Here is a 26,992-nt window from a genome sequence, read left to right as displayed (position 1 = left end):
ACAAATAGAAACCAGAACGCCTCAATACCAAAATCTTGTCTCTTGCCAAAAGACTCTGCGTTCATATGCATATGTCTGTTTACAGAGTTTACAGAAACGGCGACAGGTGTGAATCAGAGTGGTGAAGCTGTTTTCGTCAGGTTTGCTGCAGCAGGATATGTTACTAGCTACTGATTGGTTAGAGCGAAACAAAGCAGGAAGTGGTGAACACACTATGGATGAATGAAGTGAAAGTAACTGTATTGATAATTTTATGATTATCAAGCCATCAACTTCCTAAAAACCAAAGTTCTTCATCTGCAGAAAAATCAACTCTCACTTCACCCTGAAGGTGGACTAAACTAAGACTCAGACTCAGGTTGGCCTCTTCATGGCCTGTCCCAGTCCGCAGACACTGATTCAGTCTCGTCACCACCGGGCTGCGGTCGGCTCTTCCGCCCTGCAGCCCTCCATCTCCAGCCTCGTCCCTCGTCTCTGTCCTGATGTCCTCCATTCTCCAGCAAACTACAGCTCAGACTGCCTGTCTCCCGAGTCTCTGCTCAGCTTTACTCTTAAAAGCTGCATTATCACTGTGTACACAGTCAGGCACAACATGTTCCCGGTTGCTAAGCGACAGTTGCTGTGTGATACCGCTGGAGGTGGGAGTGGTGCTGAGAATGTTATCAGTGTTTGGTGGGGGGGCTGGTGGGGGGGGAGTTGGATCATACCATTCATCATTAAACGGGGACTTAATTTGAAAATGACTATCTTTTTGTCAATGGACGTCTTCGCCAGAATTTCACCCCCATTTCGTTCTTCTTCTCCCCGTGCAGCCATCTTAAAAGGTTCGAGTCTCATGCCACATTTTGACAGTGGGCTGTGTTGTGGTTGTTTTAAAAATAAAAAGCATCTCTCTGAGCACCGTGGGCTCAGGCACGCTGCTCTTTGTGCGCTGTACCTATAAATAAATTATTTATAGGAAACGACGCTTCCACTCCGTGTTATTTTAAGACTGAATGTCATGTGATTTCACTGCGTGTCGATGCGTATGTGCGTTGACTTGTAGGGGTTTGTGAACACACAGCTGCATGTGAGAGAGAATCCTGACTCTCACTAAGACGTACTGATCAGTGTCGAGGTGGGGAGTGAGTAAATAGCTGAGGGGGACTGATGATGATGGAGGGCTTTCTTCATTCTCTCCACATCTGAGGCCCGTAGCAGCGGCGCAGCTCTCCGTCAAGCCTTCCCGGGTTCCCACGACAAAAATCAATACCCGGTGTTGGACAAACATAAACTTGACCTGGCTGAGGCATGACACATGTCATGTCAGACAGAAAACAGTCCGACAAAAACCCAACAGGCTACACATGGAAAAAATCATTCTGTTATATAGAGGATAAGATGATACATCATATAAAGGTAGTCGGTGGAAACACCCACTGATTTTATTTTTTGACATTTCAGAAATGGTCAATAATTGATTTTTTGCCATTTGGAGGCAGCGGAGCTGTAAACAAGACACTGACATATTATCACAGCTGATCGTGTGAGAAAACAGTAGTTTATGTACACATCCTGCAGACATCAACATTCACTGGGAGTTTCTGGCCACCTGACGAATGTAAGTACAATATTTACTCTCCTCTCAGCTCTGTTTTTGTCTCCACCGACTCCTGAGACAAACATCTGTTTCTTTAGCTGATAAATGTTCCACTTTCTGCACCAGGTAGTTCCCTGTTTTGTTGTGTGTTCTTCGGTGCTGGGCAGGCTGATATGAGCTGTTTGAGTAAACCTGAACAGAGTCAGGTGATAATTCTCCGTGGGTTTGTCACTGCAAGCAGCAACTTTCAGATTACACACAGTCATTACATCCACTCTGCACAAAACACTGTATAACTTCTCAACAACTAAAGGAAACATGCATGAAACATGTAACTAATAACTCACTCAAAGTTCTCAAATGAAGGATGGACCAAACTTCATCAGTAGCTTTATGAATGGATCAATATTAACACTAAATTTGAATCAATACCCATTACAGTGATATATTACTTTTAGCAGTAACAAAGTAATATAACATGTTGCTAATAGGATTTTGGTTGAGGGAGCTGAATTCATATTGAGAGACTAAACAGCAGCTCACGAATGGATCAAACTATAAACCTGCACAAAAATGACAATTAACATAAACTCCCATGTTGTGAACAGACACAACACAAACACAAAGTAAACTGTGTGTTATGAAACATAAAACAGCTAACTTAACTAGATTTATTGATTATAAAATTAACTGCAGATTATTATTCTCTGATTCTTAAATGTGAGTATTTTTTATGGTTTCTTTCCGAGGACGTCGTCTTGGGTTTTGGGAAACACTAGTCATTTTTTATTTATTTCTTTTTTAACATTTCCTGACAGTTTATGGACAAAACTGATGATTGACAGATTAATTGATAACGAAAATAATCATTACAAGAAAGAAGTGACTGTTCAACTAATTCGACTGTGACAGGATTAATTAATCAACAAAATAAGGCGCAAAGACACACTGTGGACGTGTTCCAGCAACGTGTTTTCGTAGTAAAAGAGTTCAAGTACTAGACTGACCCGCCTGCAGTCTCCTGTCTCCCATTGAAAACGTGTGGTGCATTATGAAGCACAGAATACAACAACAGAGACCCCGAACTGTTGAGCAGCTGGAGTCGTATATCAAGAAAGAATGAGAAAGAATTTCACTTTAAAACTTCGACAGTTAGTGTCTCAGTTCACAAACACTGACTGAGTGTTAAAAGAAAAGTTTGAACATTGAGTATCTTGTCTTTGTATTTGCAAACCATGCACTCTGTTTATATTTCTGTTTTGCACTGTGTCATGATATTTAATATATTATATTTTGTAAGTAACTTACCCAACACTGAATACATCATCTTAGTTTTTGTTTATAAAAATGAGACAATCCTCATGGATAAAGAAAGATGGCAGATATTTATTTAAATGACACAAAAACAGTCTGTTAGATGGACCTTTTTGTAAAAAACACTGCGGATGCAACAGGGGCGATAAACAGCACAAGTGTACAGTGACTGCAGGTGGTCCTTTAGAATCACACACCTGGACACAAAACGCACACTAAACACAAATGTACTAATGCAGATGCAGTGTAAATACACACACACGTGTATGTAAATGACACACACACACAGCGACACACAGGCCATCTGTCTGAGCCGCATTGAGCCGAAGGGAAGTTCTGAACACTTTCTTCTCTATTATCTTTCCTCGATGTGATTTTAAGTCTACTTTATCACTCCCACAGCATTATATTATATTTACTGAGACACTTCCTCTGTGGGTTTTCATCGAAACTCTGAAAACAGGAAATGTAATAGCTGCAGGCAACTTCTTCATATGCGACGCAAGGTCTCAGGATGACTGGAAACTTTGAGTCGCCACATGATGAGTCATAATGTAGGGACTTTTATTTTGTTGTCAGAGATGGTCGGTGACAGTCGGCGTCTGACCGCAGCGTGACTTTGAGTCGGACGTCTGCACCGTGACAAGACTTTCTGGAGTGGACACTAAAATTCTGATCAATAAAGTCATTATAGATTCTTGAAGGATCCCGTTTGTCTGATCAAATAAAGCTGACCGACGCTACAGTGGTTATTCTCAAACCTTGTTATGCACTTCGTCACAGTTTAAAACTGAAGTTCAGGAAGTAGAAGACACCAGCTGATCACCTGTACATACCTATACAAGCACATCCTACCCTCTCCTGTCCGTTAATTAATTAATTAATTAGTTGCCAACTATTTTGATAATTGATTCATTGGTTTGAGTCATTTTTTAGTCATTGTCTTGTTTCTAATTCTCTGTCCAGCACCTTGAATCTACCTCTGTGCCTGAAACATGCTGTATAAATAAACCTTCCTCGCCGCGGCTCGCTGATGTGTGTTTAATAGTTTTTGGACAACAGTGCAGCTCTATGGCACAGAGGAAGAAGATATATCAGGCTTTAAATATTACATAAACAGTACAGTATTGTTTGTTTTGGCCTTTTCATGGGGTTTTTGCGAACAATAACAAAAATATAGAATATTGCCAGCACTTTCTCTTATGACACATTTTGTAATAAATGAGTCAGCTGCACTTTTCCAGTCTTGAGATCTGATTCGTGGACCATGAAGGGAACAACACCTTCTCTTATGTTGCAGCTCTTCCCTCCTTAGACAGAGGTGTAACATCATTTTATTACACAACAATGAACACTGACATCTACAGCCAATAATGAAAAAAATGTATGTTACAAAGAAAACTAAAAAAGTACAGCAGCACATCTCAAGTCGGCAGGACTATTGGCTGTCATAAAATCAACCTGTCCTCATCCCCTTAGTCAATGAAATCGCTTTCTTTTAAGCGAACTTGCATCATGCTCTTTATTCTTCCTTCTAGACTGATCTACTGCAGCAACGTGCCACCAGATGTTTGCAGACTCTGTTTGCCGTTAATGAGAATGTTAATGAGGTTCCCAGCAGCCAGCTAGATAAAGTGTAACTGTAGTGACTGACAGTCGTGTGTTACACGCCGCAACCGATGGACAGAGATGATGCAAAAAACACAACGCGGTCAATCAACGTCTGCTATTGTAATTTTACTTGCATTTTTATTCACATAAGACATTTTAAACATTTGCTCTTGTAGCAACTAGGGGCGCCACAATTTCAATAATAAATTAAAAATAGATCCAAATGAGCAAAATCAAATCACAGTATTTTTTTTCCTCTCCACCCAGACTTGGGTGATGCAGCTGAAAAACCTGTCACGATACTGAAGTTTCACATCGGTCGTTATCAGTAATTATCATGTTGTGCACTCTAAGGGGTGGAATTGGCTGAAGTTTTTACCAAATACTTCAATATTACAACAATATTATAGGGACAACTATCAGTGCTTTCACGAAATATTAACCCAGTGACATTTTTTGATAATTTATCATCAGGAATGCGGATTTAAAAAGCAAATAAAACCAGGAAAAAGATAACACTTATACCATATCATGATAAAACAATATCCAAAATCTATCACGATATCTAGTCTCATATCATGATATGATATAATATCGGTATCTTGCTCAGCCCCACACCGCCTGACACTTCAAAGACTATTTGGAGAATCGTGACACCCCTCATAAAAGGCCGTCCTCACTGTTTCAACAGTAAAATGTCAAATGTTGGTAAAAATCAACAGGGGAACTCTGTATTTCTTTAATAAGCCAGCGAGCTGCCATCACAGTCGGCCCTCTAACCCTGTGGTCAGCCTCGCTGCCACCTGCCAAACTGGCTGCTGACTCAAGCTGAACTGGGTCAAGGGCAATAATGCCTGTAATCCAACCAGCAGCACAGACACAGATGACCTAATGCCAGCACGAAACCAAGGTAAGTATTCAATTACTCATTTCATGTAAGATGATTCTGTCCACATGAAAAAACATATGATGCAACCTGGAATGTGAATCTAAAAACCAGGTCAGACAGAAACCAAACCCAGAGCGGGAAAACAGACGTTTGACAGTCTGCTTGTGTCCCTGGACTCAAACAGCAGCTTCTCTCGTCTATATTTAACTGCATTTTAAAGCTTTCTGCCTTCAGGATGACAAAGTGACATTTAAAGAGGTATATTTCTGCATATTTTGTCCGGATCTATGAGGAGAGCAGCTTTTGAATAGAGCACAGGTACATTTTACTTTTTAATCATGAACATCACTTCAGTGTGTGACAATAAATCAGATACAGAAGTTTGACTTTAGAGGATAGAAGTTAGATCTCCTCCAGTTTATGAATGCTCTGAAAGCACACGTGTACATTGGGAGATCTTTGCTCATTAAGGCTGCAACTACGGATTATTTTCATTATTGATTAATCTGATGATCAGTTTCATGTTTAACTGATTAATTGTGCTCATCACGGTTTCTCAGACCCTGAAGTGACGTCTTCTAATTGTTTTTTTTTGTCCAACCAACAGTCAAAAACCCAAAGCCTCATTACTCCTCTGTGACAGTAAACCCAATGTCTTTGGGTTGTGGACAAAGCAAGACATCTGAGGACGTCATCTTGAGCTTTGAGAAACGCTGATCAACATTTCCTGGACCAAACGACTAATCGATCAGTGGAGAAAATGATGGACAGATTAATCAATAATGAAAATAGTGGTTACAGGAAAGACTTGGTTGTACGTCTGTAGCCCTATTTTTCAACTGACACAGCTGTGACAGCGTTAATCGACAGGGTTAGTCAATTAATCAAGAAAATAATCCACAGATTAATTGACAATGAAACTGTTAGTTGCTGCCCAATTTAACATTGTAAAAACATCCCTCAGATTAATACATTCCTGCATTAAAATACTTTGCTAATTTCTTTATCAGTTAATCTGTCGATCATTTTCTCCATCAGTCAGTCAGTTGTTTGGTCCATAAAATGGTTTAAAATGTTGTAATGTCCTCAAATTATTATTATTGTCCACAACCCAAAGATATTCTCTTTTGTTTCTTGAAAATGACAAAATAATTAATATATTATTAAAATAGTTGGCGATTAATTGAATATTTCAGCTCTACAGTGCTGAAGACTATAATCTCTTCTTGTTTGACGTCATATATGCTTATAATGTTATCCCGGGGAAAAACATCATAGCTGGGCCTGAACACGAACAGAAAAGCCTTTTATTCCAGAAATCAAAGCGTGCACACAGCGGCTGGGATATGAGACTTTGGATGTTTTTCTTTCAGAGGCAGAGTCAGTGAGCTGCTGCTGCTGCTGCTGCTGCACGGCGATGAGAAAGAGAAGAGAGCTCAGCCCTCCCTCCTCTTTCTTTAAGAGCTTTTGGAGAAAGAAACAGTGAGGACGGCCTGTGCTAGTTCACTGCACAACTGACAGTTGTGTGCTGTGTTGCAGCCCTCAGAGAGATGCAGGGAGGCAGAGATCTGACAGAAGGACAAGTGCGCGCACGCACGCATGCACGCATGCACACACACACACACACACACACACACACACACACACACACACACACACACACACACACACACACACACACACACACACACCTGGGGGCACAGGGAGGCAGATGCATTTGCATGTTACACTGGTCACACATCCTTCTCTTGGCCAAAGTTGTGTGTTATATAAGAAAGTAAGTGCTTTACTCCATCTACCTACAATGCACACACACACACACACACACACACACACACACACACACACACACACACACACACACACACACACACACTCTTGCACACAGACACACAAACAGGAAGCATACACATAATAGTGTGCAGAACTTTTTATGCATGCCATGTACAGTTAGCAGGGCGGTAATACATTCACTACATAATTGTGTCTCACACAGCAGCTTTTTGACAACTGCTCTCTTTTACAAAGACACCTAATCGCTCCCTGAAGTGCCCAAACATCCTCCTGCTTGTTGTCGATGCTCTGGAGCTCCACTTGGTTCGTAGCAGAGTTTTGAACATCTACCGTGAGCTGCTGGGAGGTAATCTGAGGACACGGGAATATTTTTAACTTTGGGAGAGCAGTTAGTGTGCAGCATCCCTCTGTTGGAGTTCATGGAATGGTCAATGATGGAGCCAGATGGATACATCAACATGGCTGACGTCCAGAGTCGCTCCAACAAACGTCTTATTGCATCTTTTGTCTCTCTTTGCTCCTGTTTGTTAGCAAACAGCGTCGTGCAAAACATTTAGGTGGACACAGGTTTTTCATTTCTAGAAGGCGACTGTTGTTTTCGCAGGTTTAGATGTCAGATGTTGCCATCAGCAGCAAATAATTAATGATAAGGCTGTGAATTACCTGCCAAAAGGCCTAAATGAAACTTTTGGCTGCTCTGTGAAAGCCAGTGTCTGTACTCAGCTAAGGATCATTTGTGAGGTGACAATGTGCAATTCAGCTGAGATCAGCACATGGATTTATTAATATATCTAAGGATCAACGCTGTCACTCAAAAGTCAACACAGCCTCTGATTGGTCGACAGACTCAACCCAAGGCACTGTGGGATTACCAGTGGATAGCTCACTGCAGAATACTTGAGAAATAACTACAGAAGACATTCACACATTTACAAAGTCTAAATAAAGACGCTGTAGTTCAAGGCTGGATTTCAAAGTGTCTGGTGTGGTCGCTCAGACATTGTAAAGGTGCAATGGTAGCGTTAGCATTAGCTTGTGGCACTTATAAAAGTTTATCTTATCTTATTTTAACATTAACCTTTGCAGGAAACAACAGATGAGACTTTTCTTGGTCTTGCAGCATTTATAAACGGACACACTGTAACCTGAACAGTACATTTACTGCCACACTGACAACTTACTGATGAGTTTAAGATTCTGCTCTGTTGAGAAATGTATGATTCAGTTTAAGCTCATTTTTAGATTTTTAATTTTAAAATCTCCTAGTACACTGTACAGTACACAATACATACCTTGGTAAAGGATTCTTTACAAAATGTTAATACCAGCTGTCGGCTGATATACTTTTTTTTATTCTTTTAGTCTCTCAAATATCAACATCAATGTCAGCCTTAAAAATTCTGGCCTCAGTAAGGTTTTAATTGACCAGCGCAGCATCCCCATAGTGACACCACTGGTTTATTATTTTGGTCAAAGTCTAAAAAGTTTTTTTTTTCACATCCACAGACAAAGAAAATGAAGCAGATGAAGTATTACTTCAAGCTGTGAAATGGATCCAACCTTTTCAAGAGGTAATTTAGCCCTTTTCAAATGATTGAGAGCAGCGGGAGAAAAGCATGAAAACTCCAGGGGACTGTGGATCTCTGGGACAGTTCATGTTGTTCTCTGACCAGGAAATGGGGTCAATACTGAAAACTGAAAGTGTTCCACCAAAGCTGACTGACTCTCCCTCTGTCAGGGAAACTAAACTGGTCGTCACATCAATTTGGGGCCTTATTTCACTGCGAATTTCAATATATATCTGTTTTCTTACTCTCAAAAGAGTACGGCAATGTATTAGGGCCATTGTATGTTAAAAAAAAAATTCTGAGCAGTCTGAGCAGAGTAATATTCCAAGAAAAAACTTACAATTTCCAAGATTAAAGTCATAAATTTACGAGAAAAAAATGCATATTCTCTGAGATTATAAAGTAATAAATTCATGAGAAAAAATTGGAAAATTAGTAGATTTTTTGGTCAAGGGACCACATTGCTTTGCTTTGCCAGGTTGGATCAATCTAATCACACCATAGACATAGTAAATTTATGACTTTAATTTTGTAAATTCAGATTTTTTTTCTTGGAATATTACGCCCCTCCACCAGCTCCTTAATTTTTCTTCCATTTACCCACAATAGTCAAAGTTTTCTAACTTGTTCTCTTGCTTCTTAAAAGCAAAATGGATTTCGTCATCTGCATTTGGAGAAATGGGAGACAGCTTGCAACAGCTGCACACACATTATATCCTCATCAGATATAATCACAGAAGTTACCACAGAGTGATGAATGCACGGGAACAAATGGGAAACAAACATCAAATTATTTGGAAGGCCAGCAGAAGTGAGTTTCTTTAACTGTATCTGTCAAAAATGTTTCTTTTAATCTGTCTTTATCATCAGTTCAGGCTGCACACAGACAGTCAGCTGCAGCATTTAGAATTTAAATCTCACTCAAATCTGACAACAAATAAAGAGGTTTTGGTGCAGACACGAGAATTTCTCTGAAGACAGACAGATGACAGACGCACCTTGAGACTAAAGACCAATTTGTAAGTGCAGAAATGATCCTAAACACTGAAAGCAACTCCAAATCTCTGCAACTTGAACAAAAAACACTGGGTATGTGAACCACGAAGGCAGAGAAAATGAGCCACCGTGTCCTATGATGAACTCGGCCTTCGGCTTAATCAGCAGCGCTGAGATGATCCCAAAGGACACCACGCAATTATGATGACCGACCACCTCCTGTGGCCACGGGGAACAGCTCTGGCTGCGTGTGTGCACCACTACAGCACACACTTCACTGGCCAAGAGGACAAAGAGAGAGGAGAGGAGTCTGTGTCACCAGAATCACCTCTGACCCTGTCATTTCCTCACTTCTGGCCCTCCAAGTGCAGCAAACAGGTGATCACAACATCAATAGCCACTCCTTTCCCTTCTTTGTCACGTGCCACCGCAGCACAAGGCTCCCCCTCATTGACTCGTCTCACTTACTCAAAGTCAACAAGCTGTATTGATATGAGCCTCAGACTGCGGAGCGTGCCGGTTATTGATGGGGACTAGTACGACAAGCACCCACTTAAACACATTTAGGCAAATGATTTGAGTGCTTGTGTACGAGTGCACAAAATGCATGCGTGCATCCTCATGCCAAGCTGTAAGAGGCGATGAAAGATTGATGCTTAGCCAAGCCCTAAATCATGCATGCAAATGGATATGTTCTGCTAATGTACAGTAGGAGGAAGACAGGGCACATGTGCACTCATGCAGACACAAAAACAGATGTTTAAACACACACACGCACACACACCTCCACTAGAACTTCTTGGTCAGGTACTTTGAAATAAATAGCAGTATGATATAAAAGATATCAGTCTACTCTGTTAAAAACACAATCTTTTGAAAATGTCACTGGCTTTTTTCCATTTATGTGTGTCTCTTAGTCTTTGTTCCTGTCCTTCAACCCATCTGAAAATCAATCAAAATCTATCTGTAACCATCCGTAAGATTGTTCCACTTAATATAATGTGTTTTAAAGGAGAAGAGAATATGGATGGGAATCGATCCTCAACTAGAATCAGTTCCAAATTGTCCGATTGTATACCTCTGGGCAATTTATTTTATCGATGTCGGCATGTTTTTCTGACAGCAGAACGATGACGTCAAGCTCCTGCATCTCCGCTGCTTAAAACCTGTGACAAGAATGAGTCATGACCATGGAAGCACCGCACGGCAGGAGAGAACATATGTATATATTTAAATTCTTACTACTGGATGAACGGGAACAGATAAATGTATTCTTTCATCAAAAAGTATTGCACCATTTTTACCAGTTTTATATGCAGTACAGCAACGATGCTGCTGAAATAAAACTCAGAAACTGACTGACATGTGATGTGTATTATTTTTGGAAATATGAATCACGATAAACAGTCTCTACAAGTGTGATTCAACTTTTTCCCATCATCTTGTGTTAAAAAAATAACAAAATTGCAATAAACAGTTCTATCAAATAGCAACACATAGTGAATCGGCACCCAAGTATCGTGATAGTAGAGAATCGGTAGATAAGTGTGTTGTTCCAGCATTAATAACAACGAGCAGCCAAGAAAAAGACAATGAGACTCTCAGGAGTAAATGTGTAAATATACACAAACAGTGCTGTTACAAGGTAAAATAATCAGGAAACATTTACTCAGCAGTCTGCTAACTTCATGATCCCACTACAACAACATTATCTGCTCTGTTTTATCATTAAAATAAAACACTGAAGATAATCATTAGTTGCAGCCCTGCTGTTCGTCATTATAATGCTGTTTTCTCACGTTTTCCAAAAAAATTGCTATGTGGTTTTGCCATTTGGATACTGCACTTTGCCATATTGCATTTTCTATAATATTGCGATTAATTGTGCAGCCCTGATTAGCATCACACAGGCAGGCTTGGCAGATTATTTCTTTGACTAAGAAAACATAATGCTGTCCAAACATTCTTTCATTTCATCCATTTTCAGTGATGACAATGACAGACTGACGCTGCAGTTCTCAGGCAACAGCCAACCTGTGTGAAAATGTGTGGATGCCTACTTTATTTCCCACACAAAAAACTGACCAGGAATAAATCAAGGAATCGATAAAGAATCAGGCTCATGGTGATGATATTCTGTATGTGTTTGAGGAAAATACATCATCCAAATAAGTAATGTCCAAATTCTCGTCCATCACGTGTGATGGACACATGCAGATGGACAGTTCACCTGTCGGAGAAGAATAACAGAAACATCTGGAAATCTGTTTAGCAGCTGAATACAGCAGGTCAGCTGGTGGGACTGTAAAGGGATTATATACTAGAGCCAACCGGCTGCCATGGCAACCGCATCTCCACTGTAATATAACTACAGGACAGAATGAACAACTGCTCCAACCGACACGCATTTAGTTTGTAGTTATCTTTTGTAATCATCCTCTTTTCCTTTTGAATCCATCTTGGCTCGGTCATAGACGGCTGAGGCACAGAGCGCCTCGTTTGTTTTTCACTGTTTATTAGAGCAGCAGCAGCTGCTCGAGTACTTGTGTCAAGAACCAAATATAGACTTTATTTAGACCACTTATAGCTGTTTTTTTCTGTTTGGTTCATTCAGAAATAATAAAGAGAATTCAATGGTCTATATGTCTGCTCTTCATTCAGCCTCTGTGATGGATGTAAATCTGTGGCACGTTTCACACAATCTGAAACATGCGAGCTGAGATTTGCAACCTGAGATCATTTCTTTTGGTTTATTTTGACACATTTTACTGATCGTAACAAATACTGCATTTGTGACACGTGCACGTGAAGGCCAGAGCCTGCTAGACTTGCAACTTTATCTGCAATTTGCAAGTGTCAATCATTTCTGAAGCGTGATGCTGCCACCGTTTGCAGTCGGTCTTTAAGCATTTTTCTTGCAAACTGCTTTTGTGCACCGCGCCTCAGATCTAGGACAGTTCTGGTTGCACCGTACACAACTGAAGTTACAGTTCAGTCATTCACATCATCAGCATGTTCAAGTTAAATTTTTCATTTGAAGTTGGGATGACAGAATATTCAGCAACTTAATAAAAGTTAAATTTGTTATGAATCAACATAAAATGGCACACCAATGAATCCTTAATTGTCTTTCGCATATGACTGAAATGATTACTGCATCACCACAGTCACATGACACCAGCTGCAGGAGTGAGCTCATTACCATCATCACCACAAGTTTGATTCTGAAGGGTCAATCTCATGTTATTCTATTGTGGGATGTGTTTAAGGTCAGCGTATGGATCTATTAATACACTTATGGATCACCGCTGTCACACACATGCCAGGAACACAACCTAGCCTCTGATTGGTCAACAGATTCAAGCGGAAGCATCATGGGATTGCCAGTGGATGGCTAACAACATGCTAACAACAAGCAATCACAGAAGACATTCAGTGTTGGATTTATCGTTACGGATTTATTACGGCAATGTACGTAGCTATAAAATCCTGCTTTCTCTACATATGGTTGATATACTGATGTCAGCCTTTCTTGTAACATCTTGGTACATTTTTTTGTTGTTGCACCAAAATGATCAGCTTCTTTTTGTCCAGACTGGCCATGTTTTCTCCTTGTGTGAGAGAGCTATCTCAGATAACGTTAATACAGTAAAAAGTTATAATATTTTGACTTTGTATGGCACTGCTGTCTACTGTTACCATCGACAGAATTCTCTGCCGGCCTCACTAATCTTACTGTCCTTCTCTCATCCACTACAATGCTACCCGGTTCTGTTTACCATCCGAAACTTGTATATTGTACAATTCATCATTTTGGACTATCAAAAAAAAAGAACATCTTAAACAGACACTGGTCCTAGTTAAAACGACAAGTGTTGGATAGATTGAACAAGGAAAAGTCTGTATTTGATATTTTTGTTTGACACTTGAGATATTTTGAAATTAACCAAATCCTCTACACTTAAAGACAGATTTCCTGTGTTTGTCCAGATTTCTAGGAAGCCCGCACAAATGAAAATTACATCATGTTGCGTAAGCAGTTGCATTATTTGATCTCTCGGGGTTATTTTCCAAATGCCTCCATACTGAAGACACATTTTTACTTGAAATCATCTTCTATCTTACTAATCTGAGCTGGTCCACTCACTGAAATACTTGACAAATATTATGCTTTGCTCATATATTAGGAGAAATGTCATGTGTTGACTATAATTGTAGGGATTTCAGTCATTGTTGTGTCCTCGCATATTACAAATCACATCTCAGCTGCTGAGGAAAAAAAAAGTCAGAGGAAAAAGCACATTGTCTATTTTGAGCGTGCACTTTTTTTTCCCCTGTTCTTATATGACTCCATAACGACTGCGTGTCTGTGCGCAGGCAGCGCGGCGCCGGGGATGGGTTTATTTTGTGTTTCTGCTAAATGGAGCATCAAATGAGGAGAGCAAACTGTATGTGTGTCTGCAGCAGCTCAGCTTCAGCACCCCTCACTCCTCATCTCTCATTTGTTTTATCTCAATATTCTGTTGACCCCTTTAATCATCTAATCAGTCCGCTTCCGTCTGAAGTCAAAACTGGAGATGCATCGAGAACGAACGTGTTTACAAAACGCATCGGAGGGATTGAAAATGTTTGACACATTCACAGCTGCACAGCCTCTAGCTGCTGCAGTTTAGCCAGCCACAGCTCCTATTCTCTAATGAGTGTGAGCACAGTATCACCGCGCTGATTTCAATCACTGTGGGTTTTATTCTGACCTCACACTGCAGTACAGTAACTTCAGAGGATCGCTGCTGTGGCTTTGTTTGAGTTTGACCATCCTGGAGGTGTAGCTCACCAACATTCATTCACACTTCTCCACTCCCCAACAACCAAATACAGCACTCCTTCATGGTGGTGGACAGCTGAAGCTCCTTCTGGTTCCTTATGCATCAATCCTTGCTACCATCATCACTTTGTGAGAGTTATCATTCTGATGAAATGTGGGGTTCTGCAGGGTAGTTGTTTAGGACCTTTTCTCTGTTCTCTGCACGAATGGTTATGTATTAACGTTTCAGGAGCTAAAAGAACTAGGAATGGGCATGTAGAACTGGATCTAAAGTTAAACCAGTTCCAAAAATATGATTCCTACGGGATCATTAAGAAATTAAACTTTTGATTTTGTTTAGTGATTCACATTTATTTTGCACATATTCACATACTTCTGCCCAGTGCATACCACTACGTATACCTTCTATGCTAAATTTAAAACATGACAAAGTACCGGTTTCACTTCATACAGTGCTGATCATACACTGAGGCCAGCAATCCCAGGCTCTTCTCAGAAACTCCAGCTGGAACGGTGAAATGCACAAGACCTCTCACTCATGGTGTCAAAGAAAACGTCTCTAAAGTGGCACAAAATGGACAAGGACCAACATAAACCACCGTTTTCTAAACAGAAAGTAACAGCAAAACATTTTGTATTTTGGAACATAAAACATTAAACTTAAACCCTCAGCAATGCATCATGGGTATTATGCAAATGCCTCAATCCTACAGTGCCCCACTAAGGTTGAAGGACTCATAATAAGATTTATGTTGTTGACACTGAAAACCTGTATAAACCTACAGTTTCCACAGAGAGCATCCACATGAATCAGTAATGAATCAGATCGATAAGCAGAATCAACAATAACATTGGTATCAATAAAATCTTATTGGATCAGGGGGGTTATTCAGTCCTTCAAAGACACCATGAGGCAAGATCTCATAACTACGAACAACGTGAGCTAACTAACAGCAGTAAAGATAATCAAAATTCTGTAGTCTAACTGGATCATGTTGTGTGGAAATGTTTTTTCATGTATACCTAAATGTCATATTTACTCATGTATTCTGTAAAAACTTCCTCATGTCCTCCTTAGACATCAGCGTCCTTACACGCAGGTGTAAGATCAGGTCTCCGGTCCCCATAAACCTGGACTCCACTTGTAAAGTATTCTTGTATGACCTTGTGAGTGTTTGTGGGTCTGAGACTTCATCAGAGACCTTGAGAAGCAGTTTGTATTTTGTTCTCAGGACACAGTGTCTGGGTGCCATCACAGGTTCACCCACTGAAACATCCCATTCTTTTACTTCAAGGTTAAACACAAAGAAGTGCTTGAGCAGTAAAACCTCCCTCCTTCACCTCCTCTACAGTGAAATAAGTGGGGACCCTTGGAAAATTACTAAAAAGCTAATTATAGTTGCTCAAATAAATGTATCTAAGCAGTTAAATAGTTAAGACAGAATTCTGTGTCTAATTTTCGCTGCAGGTGAAGATGATATTGAGACTGACACTGGAGACAACAGTGAGGAGACAAAGGCCAGACTGGACAGCTGTTTGGACCGCATTATCAAAGCACAAAGAAAAAACAGGCCAACAACAGTGCAGATGAGCTACAGGATTACTGTCAGACACCCCACATCCTTACGATAGAAAACCCAGTGGAGTGGTGGGCACATGACCAGGACTGTTTTATCCTGTTTTATTCTAGAGAAGCTTTCCAAAAGCTACCTGGCCATTTCTGCCCCCAGCACCCCAACCAAGCAGGGTTTCTCCCTGGCAGAGAACACAGTCACCTGACAGCCGGCAAGCCTGCATCCCTCCCACGTTGATCCCCTAATCTCTCTCAACGCCAACCAAAAAGATGGTGCGGTGAACATTATAAATGAGCAGGAAAACGACAGCGACTGATGTGTTATTACTGACCAAGAAAATGGATTTATTGTTGTCTTGTTGTTGAGTCCAGTTTCTAATTCTTGTAACATTAGCTAAAAAAAGGATGTAATATAAAAAGCAGTTGTGTCACTGTGTTTAATGTGATGTTATATGTCCTGCCGAACATACAGTTATGTATGTGTTTATATCTGTCGTCACGGCAACCTAGCTGCAGCTAACACCCATGCTCGGGGCAGCCAACTCTCTTGATGAAAAATGGTTATTTTGTTTAAAATAACCAACTGTATTTTCTTGTTTTGGTCACAAACGGTGATCCTACATTATGTCACAGTATAATGCATGGACTTTCTGAGTAACAAAATACAATCTTCAAAAACCTGCGAGTTAAGGATCTCTTTGACCTCTTAGACCTCAGACAGATCTCCTCAAATACAGAAAAGAACACCAAACACAATAAACTGCATGAAGAAACACTCAACATTTTATGCTGCATCTAATGATTTGATAATGGACAAGTAAGGAATGTGTTGTTGCTGAATGTATAGAATGTATAGAATGTGTGTTTGTCAGATCTGATGTGTTGACTGAACTTGGATTGAGACGGGAACTAGAGAGAAAAAAACAGTTCCTGCAGCTTTTGAGTTTGAGAGAAACGTTTTCTAGTAAACAAGAAAGGACTTCTCACACCAGTGGAGACAGTCTATGTATAAATGTAGTTAAGTTGTTTTAATTGGAAAATGTGAGTTACAATAATGCTGGAATGTGTGTTTGTTCAACCAAGTCAGATGGGTTTTCTTTTAGTTTGAACTCACACTGTGGTTAAATCAACTTTATGGACTTAATATTAACACACACTTGACAAATTTAATCTTAAACTTAAGTTAAATTGCATCTTTAAGGCAGCGGGTGAACGTGCACTTCTGAGTTAAACCAACTTGAAATGTCTTACAGTGTACTAACACAACAAATTTAGTCGAGCAGAACAGACACCGACCTCTATAAAGAATTTCAAGAGGTTAGTGTCAGCTTCTATTTCAGCATCACTGAAGCATTAAGCGAGATGCCTCAATAAACTGTTGTTGTGTGTGTGTGTGTTGTCCTACCAGCAGCCATTTGTAATTCTTAAAGCTAAGCTAATCCCCCTCAGAGCGATCAGGCCTGAGGAATCTCGGGGAGCAGAGATTCAGACGAGATGAAAATAATTTGGTCAGAAGTGATCAAAGGAAGAAGCAAACGTATCTTTACTGGTTTTTCATAGAAATGAGCGGAAAGCCAAGTCCAGCCTGACGACACCATGACACGCAGTGCTGTGGGTGGCTGTTACAGGGGTACATTCCCAGTGGTTAACAGGCAGACAGGAGCCAGGAAGTCAAAGAGTGGTGTAACACTATTTATCTTCCCTCCAGCTAGTGCACATTCTAGAAGATACATAGCGCTATAATAAGTCATTTTCCTTATGTACAACATAACCAAACATTTAGAAATCAACACTAAATACACAGAATCACCGTGGTATGTAGCTCCAGTTCCCACCAAAATCCTCAGACAGACGGCTCTTACTGGAAAATCAAACTTTTACACAAGCTGTTTTCAGTCCAAGTAGAAATAGCATCATTTACAACCTTAAGATCAATACAGTAACGTGGAGAGCAAACTGATACTGCGGACAGATCCTGGTGCTGAAGTCTAATAAACTGAACAAGTGAATTACCAGATGAAAAATGAAACCACTTAATTAAACAATAATGTAGTTCTCATTTGAACACAAATCCAATTCATCAGTACGATTAAAGTAAAGGAGATCTCACACACACACACACACACACACACACACACACACACACACACACACACACACACACACACACACGATGATGACAATATTATTTTCAGACACAGCAGACTGACATCGACAAATAGAGACAAGATAAACACTGATTTCTTCTTTAAAACTCCTCCTCTCATCCCCCCACTGTTATACTGCACCGACTGTAACCACCAATTAACCAATCAAATATATACTAGAATATCAGTTTAGTTTATATGTTTGCTAAAAGTATTAACCACTTTTGAGGGACCATTGCATTAATGCTGTGTTGGCATCGGCCCCAAAAATAAATATAGATTAGAACCAAAACATGCAAGTCAGTCTTTTCATTGCAGCCGTCACCGACCCGCTCAATGAACAGCGAGAGCCGGAAAACTGGACCTCACTGCCAACTCTCCGCTCTCTGCACTTTGATATACAGTTAACATCCTGTGGTCTGTTAAATCTAAAACGTACCACATTCCTTAATCAACCACATTAATCTCTTCGACTCTGCAGGGAGATCTACGTCCCAAGCCGACATTACTCTCGCTCAGAGGCAGTAGCGGGCTCAGGAATCGATTATTACAAAACCACGACTTGCAAGCTTGTCGGGTAGTTGGCTAAATAACGCTCCGTGCTGGCTACGGGGGTCCCTTGACCTCTCAGCTCAAAATATCTGAATGAAAATGTGTTCTATGGGCACCTAAGAGCCCCCCTTTACAGACATGCTAATGCTAATCCCATGCAGTCTCTTGCATACAATGTAACTACATTACTCTGTTTGAATCTTGCTGCATACTTCTGCATTCTGGGGTCCCTGAACAGTATTGGAAGTGTATAAACTGGGTCTGAATGGAAATTTATGAGCCCAACTGTATTCATATGTGATTATGTTAGTCCTGATAGTAGCCACTTCATTGGTGTGAGAACATTTTTGAAACTTGACCTCACTGTATAAAATGACCTATAGCGACCTCCATGATAACCACAGCCTCGTGAAACTTCACAACCACAAACCAGAGACCTGGAGCAGTCAGAGGATGGATAACTTTCCTATGTGCACTGACAACCAGGGGCTGTCTGAACAAGCCACAGAACAGAAGCGCTCGCCAACGCAAAACTTTTTGATACCAGATCACAGCCTGAATTTTTCTGTGACATTCCTCCACATCTTGGTCTCTAAATGTGGTATTCTGGAGGGATTTGAAACCATTTTTAACAATTCTTGAATAGTCAAAAGTGGTTACATTTTAATAAATGGTTTCAACCCTAAAACTGCTGCAACAACTTAACAAACATGGTAGAGCATCATGGGAATAGTCATCATGTACTTCAATCATAATGTCCTGAGCCTTTATACACTTCATCTCAAAGTAATCTTCAGGTTCCCAGCTTTCAGATGATGTACACCACTTCTATGTGGCAGATACTGTTGACCTGTTATCTTCCTGCAAAGATCCTCCCCACCCTCCTAAAAAAGACAGAAATGGGTCTATAGTCGGGAGGGGGAAGTGGAAGTAGTTTGCACTAACACGCTACGTTGTAAGGCTGATTTTTGGAGTCAGTTGCTCATGCTAGTGCATGTAGACGAGCCTCAGCAGCACTAAACGCAGGCCTCAAGACTCCCTCTGCACTCTGCTCATCTCATGACGATGTGTCCAAAATGTTTTCCTCTATCTACGAGTCACCGTCCCAATCAGAAGTGGCAGGAATCAGCTGTTGCTCTAATTGCATGCAAACCGACAATTTCACAGTAAAGAGCTGCTGAAGCGGTTTCAAATAAAATCTTCAAATGCACCTGAGTATTATGATAAAATCTTGATCACATACTGCAACATCAGAGTGAGTTCAGCATCCTAGATGGCCAACATGTAAGCAACCATGACAGCAAAGACAGAACCCAACCACAACAACTGGAACCAGAAACCAAAGCCAACATGTAATCAGAGTCAATAAGCACAAGGAGTTTTCCTTAAGTTATTGCAAAAGCAGAAATCTTAGAACTCTTCGTTTCTCCTGACCAAACTGGACCAGGTTCTGCAACCAACCTGCACATGCAGATACAACAAACACCAGAAATGAAGCAGCTCTTACCTCGATGAGGAAGTCCCCCGTCCTGAGCCCCGCCTGCCATGCCACTCCTCCTTCATCCACCGACTCCAGATACTGCAGGGCGGGGAAGGCAGGTGTGGGAGTAAACTCCTCGATGGGCGTATCCGCTGCACGGTGAAGAAACAGAGGAGGAGAGGGTTAGAGAAACAAAATGAATCACAAAAACCTGAAAACCTACATGTAAGGGATAATGAACAAGTAGGTGTGCATAAAGGACGAACAACCACCCGACACAAAGTGATCTCAAACCGTTTAACACACACCTACAAGTTGATTATCCCGCTGACACCATGGTGATTTGCCAACAATATGAAATAAAAGCATTTGCAGATTTTTTTGCTAAAAGTTCTGCACTAAAAAACAGAAAGTTATGAAGCAAGAGCTTACTGTTGTCATGACAAGGAATAATTCTAGTCCCTTTTACAACCAAGTGGTTAGTCACAGTATGAATTACAACGAGGTGAGGGTTGATTTTAACTTTTCTTTCCATCTATTTGGAGAATACAACAATTTCAAAGAATGGGATGCAGCAGAGGAGAGAGAAATGGAGAAGAACGGAAAGAACAGCACAAGGAACTGACACCTGGTTTTCCTGTTGTGTTTCAACACGACTTTAAAGACAGCATGGCTTGACTTGAACTCTGTATCACTTATTATATTGAAATGTGAGATATGGCAGTTAATACCAGCTCTACTGCTCATTAAACTTGCCACACTGTACTCGCCGCCAGCCTGGACTGAACCGAGGCATAAAATTAATGCAAGGTATCGTTTCAGTATATTAACTGCTCATTCTGTTGCCTTTTTTTCTTGGCCACTTTCATTCTTGACTTCCTCTGTTTGAAGCGCTTCAGGTGTCAGTTCCTTGTGTTCTTTTTCACTTGTTTCTTTTTCTTTTCTTCCCCATTTCTCTCTCCTCTGCTGCGTCCCATTCTTCTATATACTTGTATTCTCCAAACACATCGAAAAAAAATGTTAAAATGAACCACAGGCGTGTTTTTCTTCCTGGTCGTTAGTTTATCGAGTTGCTGACTCAGCTGGCTGCTGCAGTTGATAACAAGTGAGCTTCGTTGCTATGGTTACAAGTTGGGTAGCAGATGAATTTCGAACGGTGATTAAAGTTGAGCCAAACTACGTGTGCATTAAACAGGTTTAACGCACACCTGCCGGCCAATCAGAAAAGGGTATCAGAGTCATGGTAAACAATACAATAATGCACACAAAACGTGAGACACTGTCAGATGAGAAAGTGAAACAATGACAGGACAGTTCAGATTTATAACCAAACACAGGTGTAATTGATGACATTACACAAGTCGGCCAATTGATATTTAAATTTTTATAGTTCTGCAACTTGAAAGTCAAAGATTTCAATCATCAGATTGTTTTTCTATTTGTCTTTTGTCAGTGTGCAGTGTACTTCTGTGGACATTTCTGTCCCCAGAAGTAGGTGCAGAGTGAGCAATCATTCTAATAAATCTCATTCACTCTGTGAAGATGGCAGAACCCAGGGTGAGTCCGGGTGAAGCCTGGATTATACTACCAAATGGATGCGTACACAGACAGCAGCAGACACCGCAGACGAAGAGCAACGTTAGCTCTGAGACAGAGACGCAGCTGCCTGGAGAAAGAGAGGCCTTGTCCATCGAGGCCAGAGACACACTTGCTGTTTAACCACACGTTTGTGTTTGTGTACGTATCATTTAATTCTGAGGACGAATTTAAACATCGATCCAAATGAACCACGAGTACTCGAGGCAGCCATGATGCGAATGGATGCAAATGTGTGGTTAAAAGCAAGTATATCTCTGGCTTAAGGCTCCAAGGTAACTTTAACGTCTGCCTTCTGCTTAGAAGCGGTGAATGCAAAACTCACAGTAACTAAATATGACATAATCTTGGGCTTTTATGTGATATCTAGTGTCGGCAAAAAAGTTGTTCCACATTTCAGAACCCTCGTTAGTGTAGTTAGCACTCATGAGCTAAGAGGGATAACTCGGTTTGTTTATTATATTGCATGAACGTCAGTCACACTGAACATCTCGCCGAATGCCGTTCAAAACACCTGGCAGTTCAAGTGCTTGATAATCTGTATGAAAATTCATCTTTTCACCTCATATCTGGCATATTTAAGAAGTGCAGAAATAGAAATAGTTTTAAGAAAAGTTCTAACCATGTAATACTGCAGAGACCGTTTACAAGAGCAGGAAACATTCCCAGTTTTATTGAAATAAATGGTTGGGTAAAAAATTTTTAAGTAGGTGATAGAAAATGTAAAGGAAAAATTAGATTTTGTTTAGTTGGACTCTAAGCAGCAGGAGACAAACTGCACTCAGTGCTTAAAAGATTAAAACTAACATCACATTCTTGGGAGTGATTTTAAAGTCTGATTTAAATGTTAATTAGCAAGATTCTGAAATACTCACACCTTTATTTCAAGCTATTTAGACTATTGTGTATTTTCTATCCCTTTGTACTGGATTACAATAAAAAAACTGCAGCTCATTCAGAGTCTGAACCAAAACGAGGAAAACCGATCACATTACCTCCTGCTTCACACTACACCAGCTACCTGCATATTTTAGAATTCATTTTTAAAGTTAATTCACTCGTTTATGAAGCTTTAAATGACCTTGTTCCTCTCTACATCAGAGATCTTCTCTTATTTTATGTTCCCGTCAGATCACTGAGGTACTTCACTGTGTTTCTTTTAAATGTTCCTTATGTGTCCCATAAAAGAACCAGTGAGACCATCTTGAGTTTTTAAACCTTAAATTAAGGAACTCACTGCCTCTGGATGGTAACATGCTCTCTGTGTTTTTCAAAGTAAAGAAAGTAAAGATCTATAATTTTTTAATCTGGCTTTTATAGCCTTCATTTTAAGTTTTAACTGTTTTAAAATTACTTGCATCTTTGGTGTTTAGTTTCTTTTTGTTATTCTACTGACTTTTATTTATTGATTCTGATCATTTTATAGTTGTAATTTTTGGTCTTGCAAAATTGTATTTATTTTTGCTCATTTTTATTTTTATTTTTTTTGCCTGTGTCATTTCAACATGGCCGTGTGCATGTATGAAATGTGCTACATAAATAGAGTTGAGCTGAGTTTTAATAGTAATTCAGAGTTAGAGACTGAGTTCCCATTTGGGACCTGCTGGCAGTTAGATCTAAATAAAATCCAATACTAACTCTAATATATCCTGTTCAGTTAATTAAAGATGAATTACACACTGTTGTATTGTTAATGAACCAATATAGATACGCAACACAATAGCTAACCTAGCCTCTTTCTGTAGCGTGACTCTTAATACGTCCATGATTCAGTTACGAGGTTAGATGGTAAAAACCATCTGGAATAATTCATGCCTGAACACTTTTCTCATTGCAACAAAGTGAGAATTCTGCAGCTTTAGCTTTTGGATTTATCTGCTGACCAACAGCAGCTGGAGCCGATTAGCATCTCAGCACTCCTGACCTCAGAGTGGGACGGGCCGGTTAACTGTCACAGTGGAACAAAAGGTGACTTTTGAAAGTATTAGTGACCAACGAACAAGACAACAAGACAGGATGTGTTAATATGAAAGCTTTGGCATTTCTAAAGATTACGTTTATTGTTGTCGACCTTTGACGGAGGCTAACAGCTTCCTACTGCTTCCTGTCTTTGAGCTAAGCTAAGCCAAGCTAGATTTAACATAGAAACTCATCAGGACACAGCAGATCACATCGATCTTTACTTTAAACACACGTTTCTCAGAGTGTTCCTACAGAACAAATATCATGTATTGAAAGGAAGACCGTGGTGTCAGGAGGGGAGTGATGTTTTCTGCACTCTGCAGGATTTTTCATGAGATATTTAAGAGTCTGTGCACAGTTAAACATCCGTTTACTTCTGTTTAGGGTATCTGATGAAGGACAGAACATGAAAAGGAGAGCATGAGTGAACAGACAGTTTATTCTTTAGAGCTGGTATCATTTGACAGTCTTTAACCTTGGTTTGTGTAACAAATACTAAAATAATACATTTTTAAAAATCTCACACATTTTCCAACAAAAAACATTGTTTAGCAAAATAATATAAATAATTTTGTCTCAACCAACGCAGCCTAAAAAACCCAGAATGATCTAAAATTTTCAAAATAGTGATTTATCTGATGAAAGAATAAGCAAACAAGACTAAGAGTCTGACAAAGTGGTTTAATGCTGTGCACTTCAGCTGCATTTCATCTGATACTTTAAGGGATAGCTTAGATTATTTGAAGTGGGGTTGTATGAGGTACTTATCCATAGTCAGTGTATTATCAACAGTCGATGGCGGTTGACACGACCCAAGTTTAGAGAAGCAGCCAGAGTACCAGTGTAATTTTACCTTGCAGAACACAGGAATTGCTGGTCTAGTGCTGCTTCGATTGGTTAGTTGGTGTTTTAAAAGTTTAGTTCAGATTCCCCAGAGCCACAGAATAACACAAACAAATGAACAAATTGATGCAGCAGTAGATCAGAAGCTTACGTTTTCTGTGAGGTAAAATTACTGATTTTGCAAAAAGGAAAATCCAGTTATACAAGTCAAATATCACTCTCTCAAAACCAACCAGACTTCATTGGCAGAATCATCAGTTTTTCCTCACAGACCACAGAAGTTGCTGGTCTAGCGCTGCCTTGACTGGTGATTTTGTTTGTGTTATTGTGTGACTTCTGTTTTTTTTGTTAATTTCATCTCACCAAAGTCACACAATAATACAAACAAATGAACAGATCGAGGCAGCGAAAGACCATCAACTCCTATGTTCTGTGAGGTAAAATTACTGATTTTGCCAATGGAGTTTGGTTGGTTTAGAAAGAGCGATATGTGGCTTCTATAACAGCAGTTTTCCAACGGCAAAGGCAGTCTGACAGCAAGGCAAAATATTTGAAATATATTGCACACTTAACATTATATTTAGTTTTTTAGATGGGCCTTTTTTAAAGTGGTTAAAATGTGTTTTGCTGCTAACACTGTCCACAGCAGTACATTACTTAGCTTCCTATAACAGTTCTCCTGCTGCTTCTCTGAACTGGTGGTGTGTTGACTGCCATCTACCACAGGTACTTCATACAATCCTATTTTAAATTATGTAAACTATCCCCTCAAAAAAGTACTGAGGCATACCCGATGTTTAAAAAGATTTAGGGCTGCAAATAACGATTATTTTCATTTTTCATCCAAGGTGATGGTAGCGAATGTCTTGTTTTGTCCACAACCCAAAGATATTCAGTTTACTGTCACAGAGGAGTAAAGAAACCAGAAGATATTTACATTTAAGCAGGAGAAATGAGAAAAATAATGGAGACCATGACAAAAAAATATGGTTATTTATGCTGGAGGGCACAGTAGTGCTGCACTTTAAACCATCATGCAAGAGAAAGATAATGTTTTGGAGTGCATGTGCATACAAACAGGCACAAATGCATAATTTTTGTTACTGAACTTTGTAATGTGGTTCTCTTTAAAAGTGCCTGTACTGTAGTATCACTCCATCCTCCCCACACATGGCTCCAGCCCTCCCTCTCTCCCTCTTTGCTCTCGGGGAGGTTAAAAAAATACTGCGGCTGGGAGAAACCGGTGGTGACAAGTGACACTTCCTATAACTCATCCTCCTACTGGAAGACACAGTCCACGAGCGCGTACGAGGGGCTTTCATGAGGGTATTTACATGATTGTGATGACTGTTTCTTTAGGTGTCTGCCTGCGTGTGTGACAGAGAGATGTGGACAGGGGAGGAGGACGGGAGAGAAGAAGGAGGGATGGATGGAGAGCAGGGAAAAACAGCAGAAACGCGCAGAGCAAAAAAAAAAGAGGATGTAAGCTTATGTGACAGCTCGAGCATCAGTGCGTGGTTGCGTGCTCGTGTGTGTGTGTGTGTGTGTGTGTGTGTGTGTGTGTGTGTGTGTGTGTGTGTGTGTGTGTGTGTTCACCCCCGTGCAGGATAAGCTCGGCTGGGTCAGTTCCCCGGGGTGATAGCAGAGTGTGTCAGAATGACTAGAACATTCCTCTTGTTTTTCAAGCCAAATCCCTCTTTTCCTCTCCCTCCGTGTCACTCCCTCTCTCTGCCTCCCCCTCTTCTCTCCCTCTCTCCCCTCCTCGTGTGTGTCTTAAAAAGCGGCCGCATGATGAATATACTAAATTTACCTCTCGACAGTAACCATGGCGTAGACCAATCGAACGGCACCGCACAGTTGTGGAATGCAACGTGGATTATGACATGGCGAGAATCGTCATAGAAACCGACGCAGCAGCTCAAGCTGGCTATTTTTAGAGCCAATCTCACGGCCTGGTGAAATATCAAACTGCCTGGATAGGCCACTCACATCACAACAACTCCTGATGTGGTGGGAAGAGGTAAACAAGGGCAGGTCGTCGCCAAAAACACACAAACCAACACAGATTTGTTCTTTAATACGAGGATTTCTTCACAACTTTCCTCGAATAACTAGTGATGTCATATTACAGATGTTCAGTCAGTCGCTGGAAAACATCTGTCAGACACATTGAGGTAAAAATGTGGACAAGTTTGAGTAGGTTTACTAAAGAGCTGCAAAGATTCATCGATTTGTTGTCAACTATGAAATAAATCTAATTGAT

The 26,992-nt window shown here is 40.3% G+C and overlaps 1 protein-coding gene across 1 annotated transcript in view; it reads right to left on the bottom strand.

The window, feature by feature from the left end:
- The window catches only part of LOC146332465 (SH3 and multiple ankyrin repeat domains protein 2-like), a 318,816-nt gene that overhangs the window by 51,369 nt on the left and 240,455 nt on the right, over positions 1–26,992 (bottom strand). Inside the window, exon 17 of the mRNA XM_084717344.1 lies at positions 20,356–20,480. Within this exon, the coding sequence (XP_084573470.1) occupies positions 20,356–20,480 (125 nt within the window). The remainder of the gene's footprint in view (positions 1–20,355; positions 20,481–26,992) is intronic.

This window comes from Lutjanus erythropterus, chromosome 1 (assembly GCF_056507025.1).
Source record: "Lutjanus erythropterus isolate fLutEry1 chromosome 1, fLutEry1.hap2, whole genome shotgun sequence".
In the NCBI taxonomy this organism is placed as follows: domain Eukaryota; kingdom Metazoa; phylum Chordata; class Actinopteri; order Lutjaniformes; family Lutjanidae; genus Lutjanus; species Lutjanus erythropterus.
The sequence above is the reverse complement of the archived record's forward strand: the minus strand, read 5'-3'. Positions and strand labels throughout refer to the sequence as shown.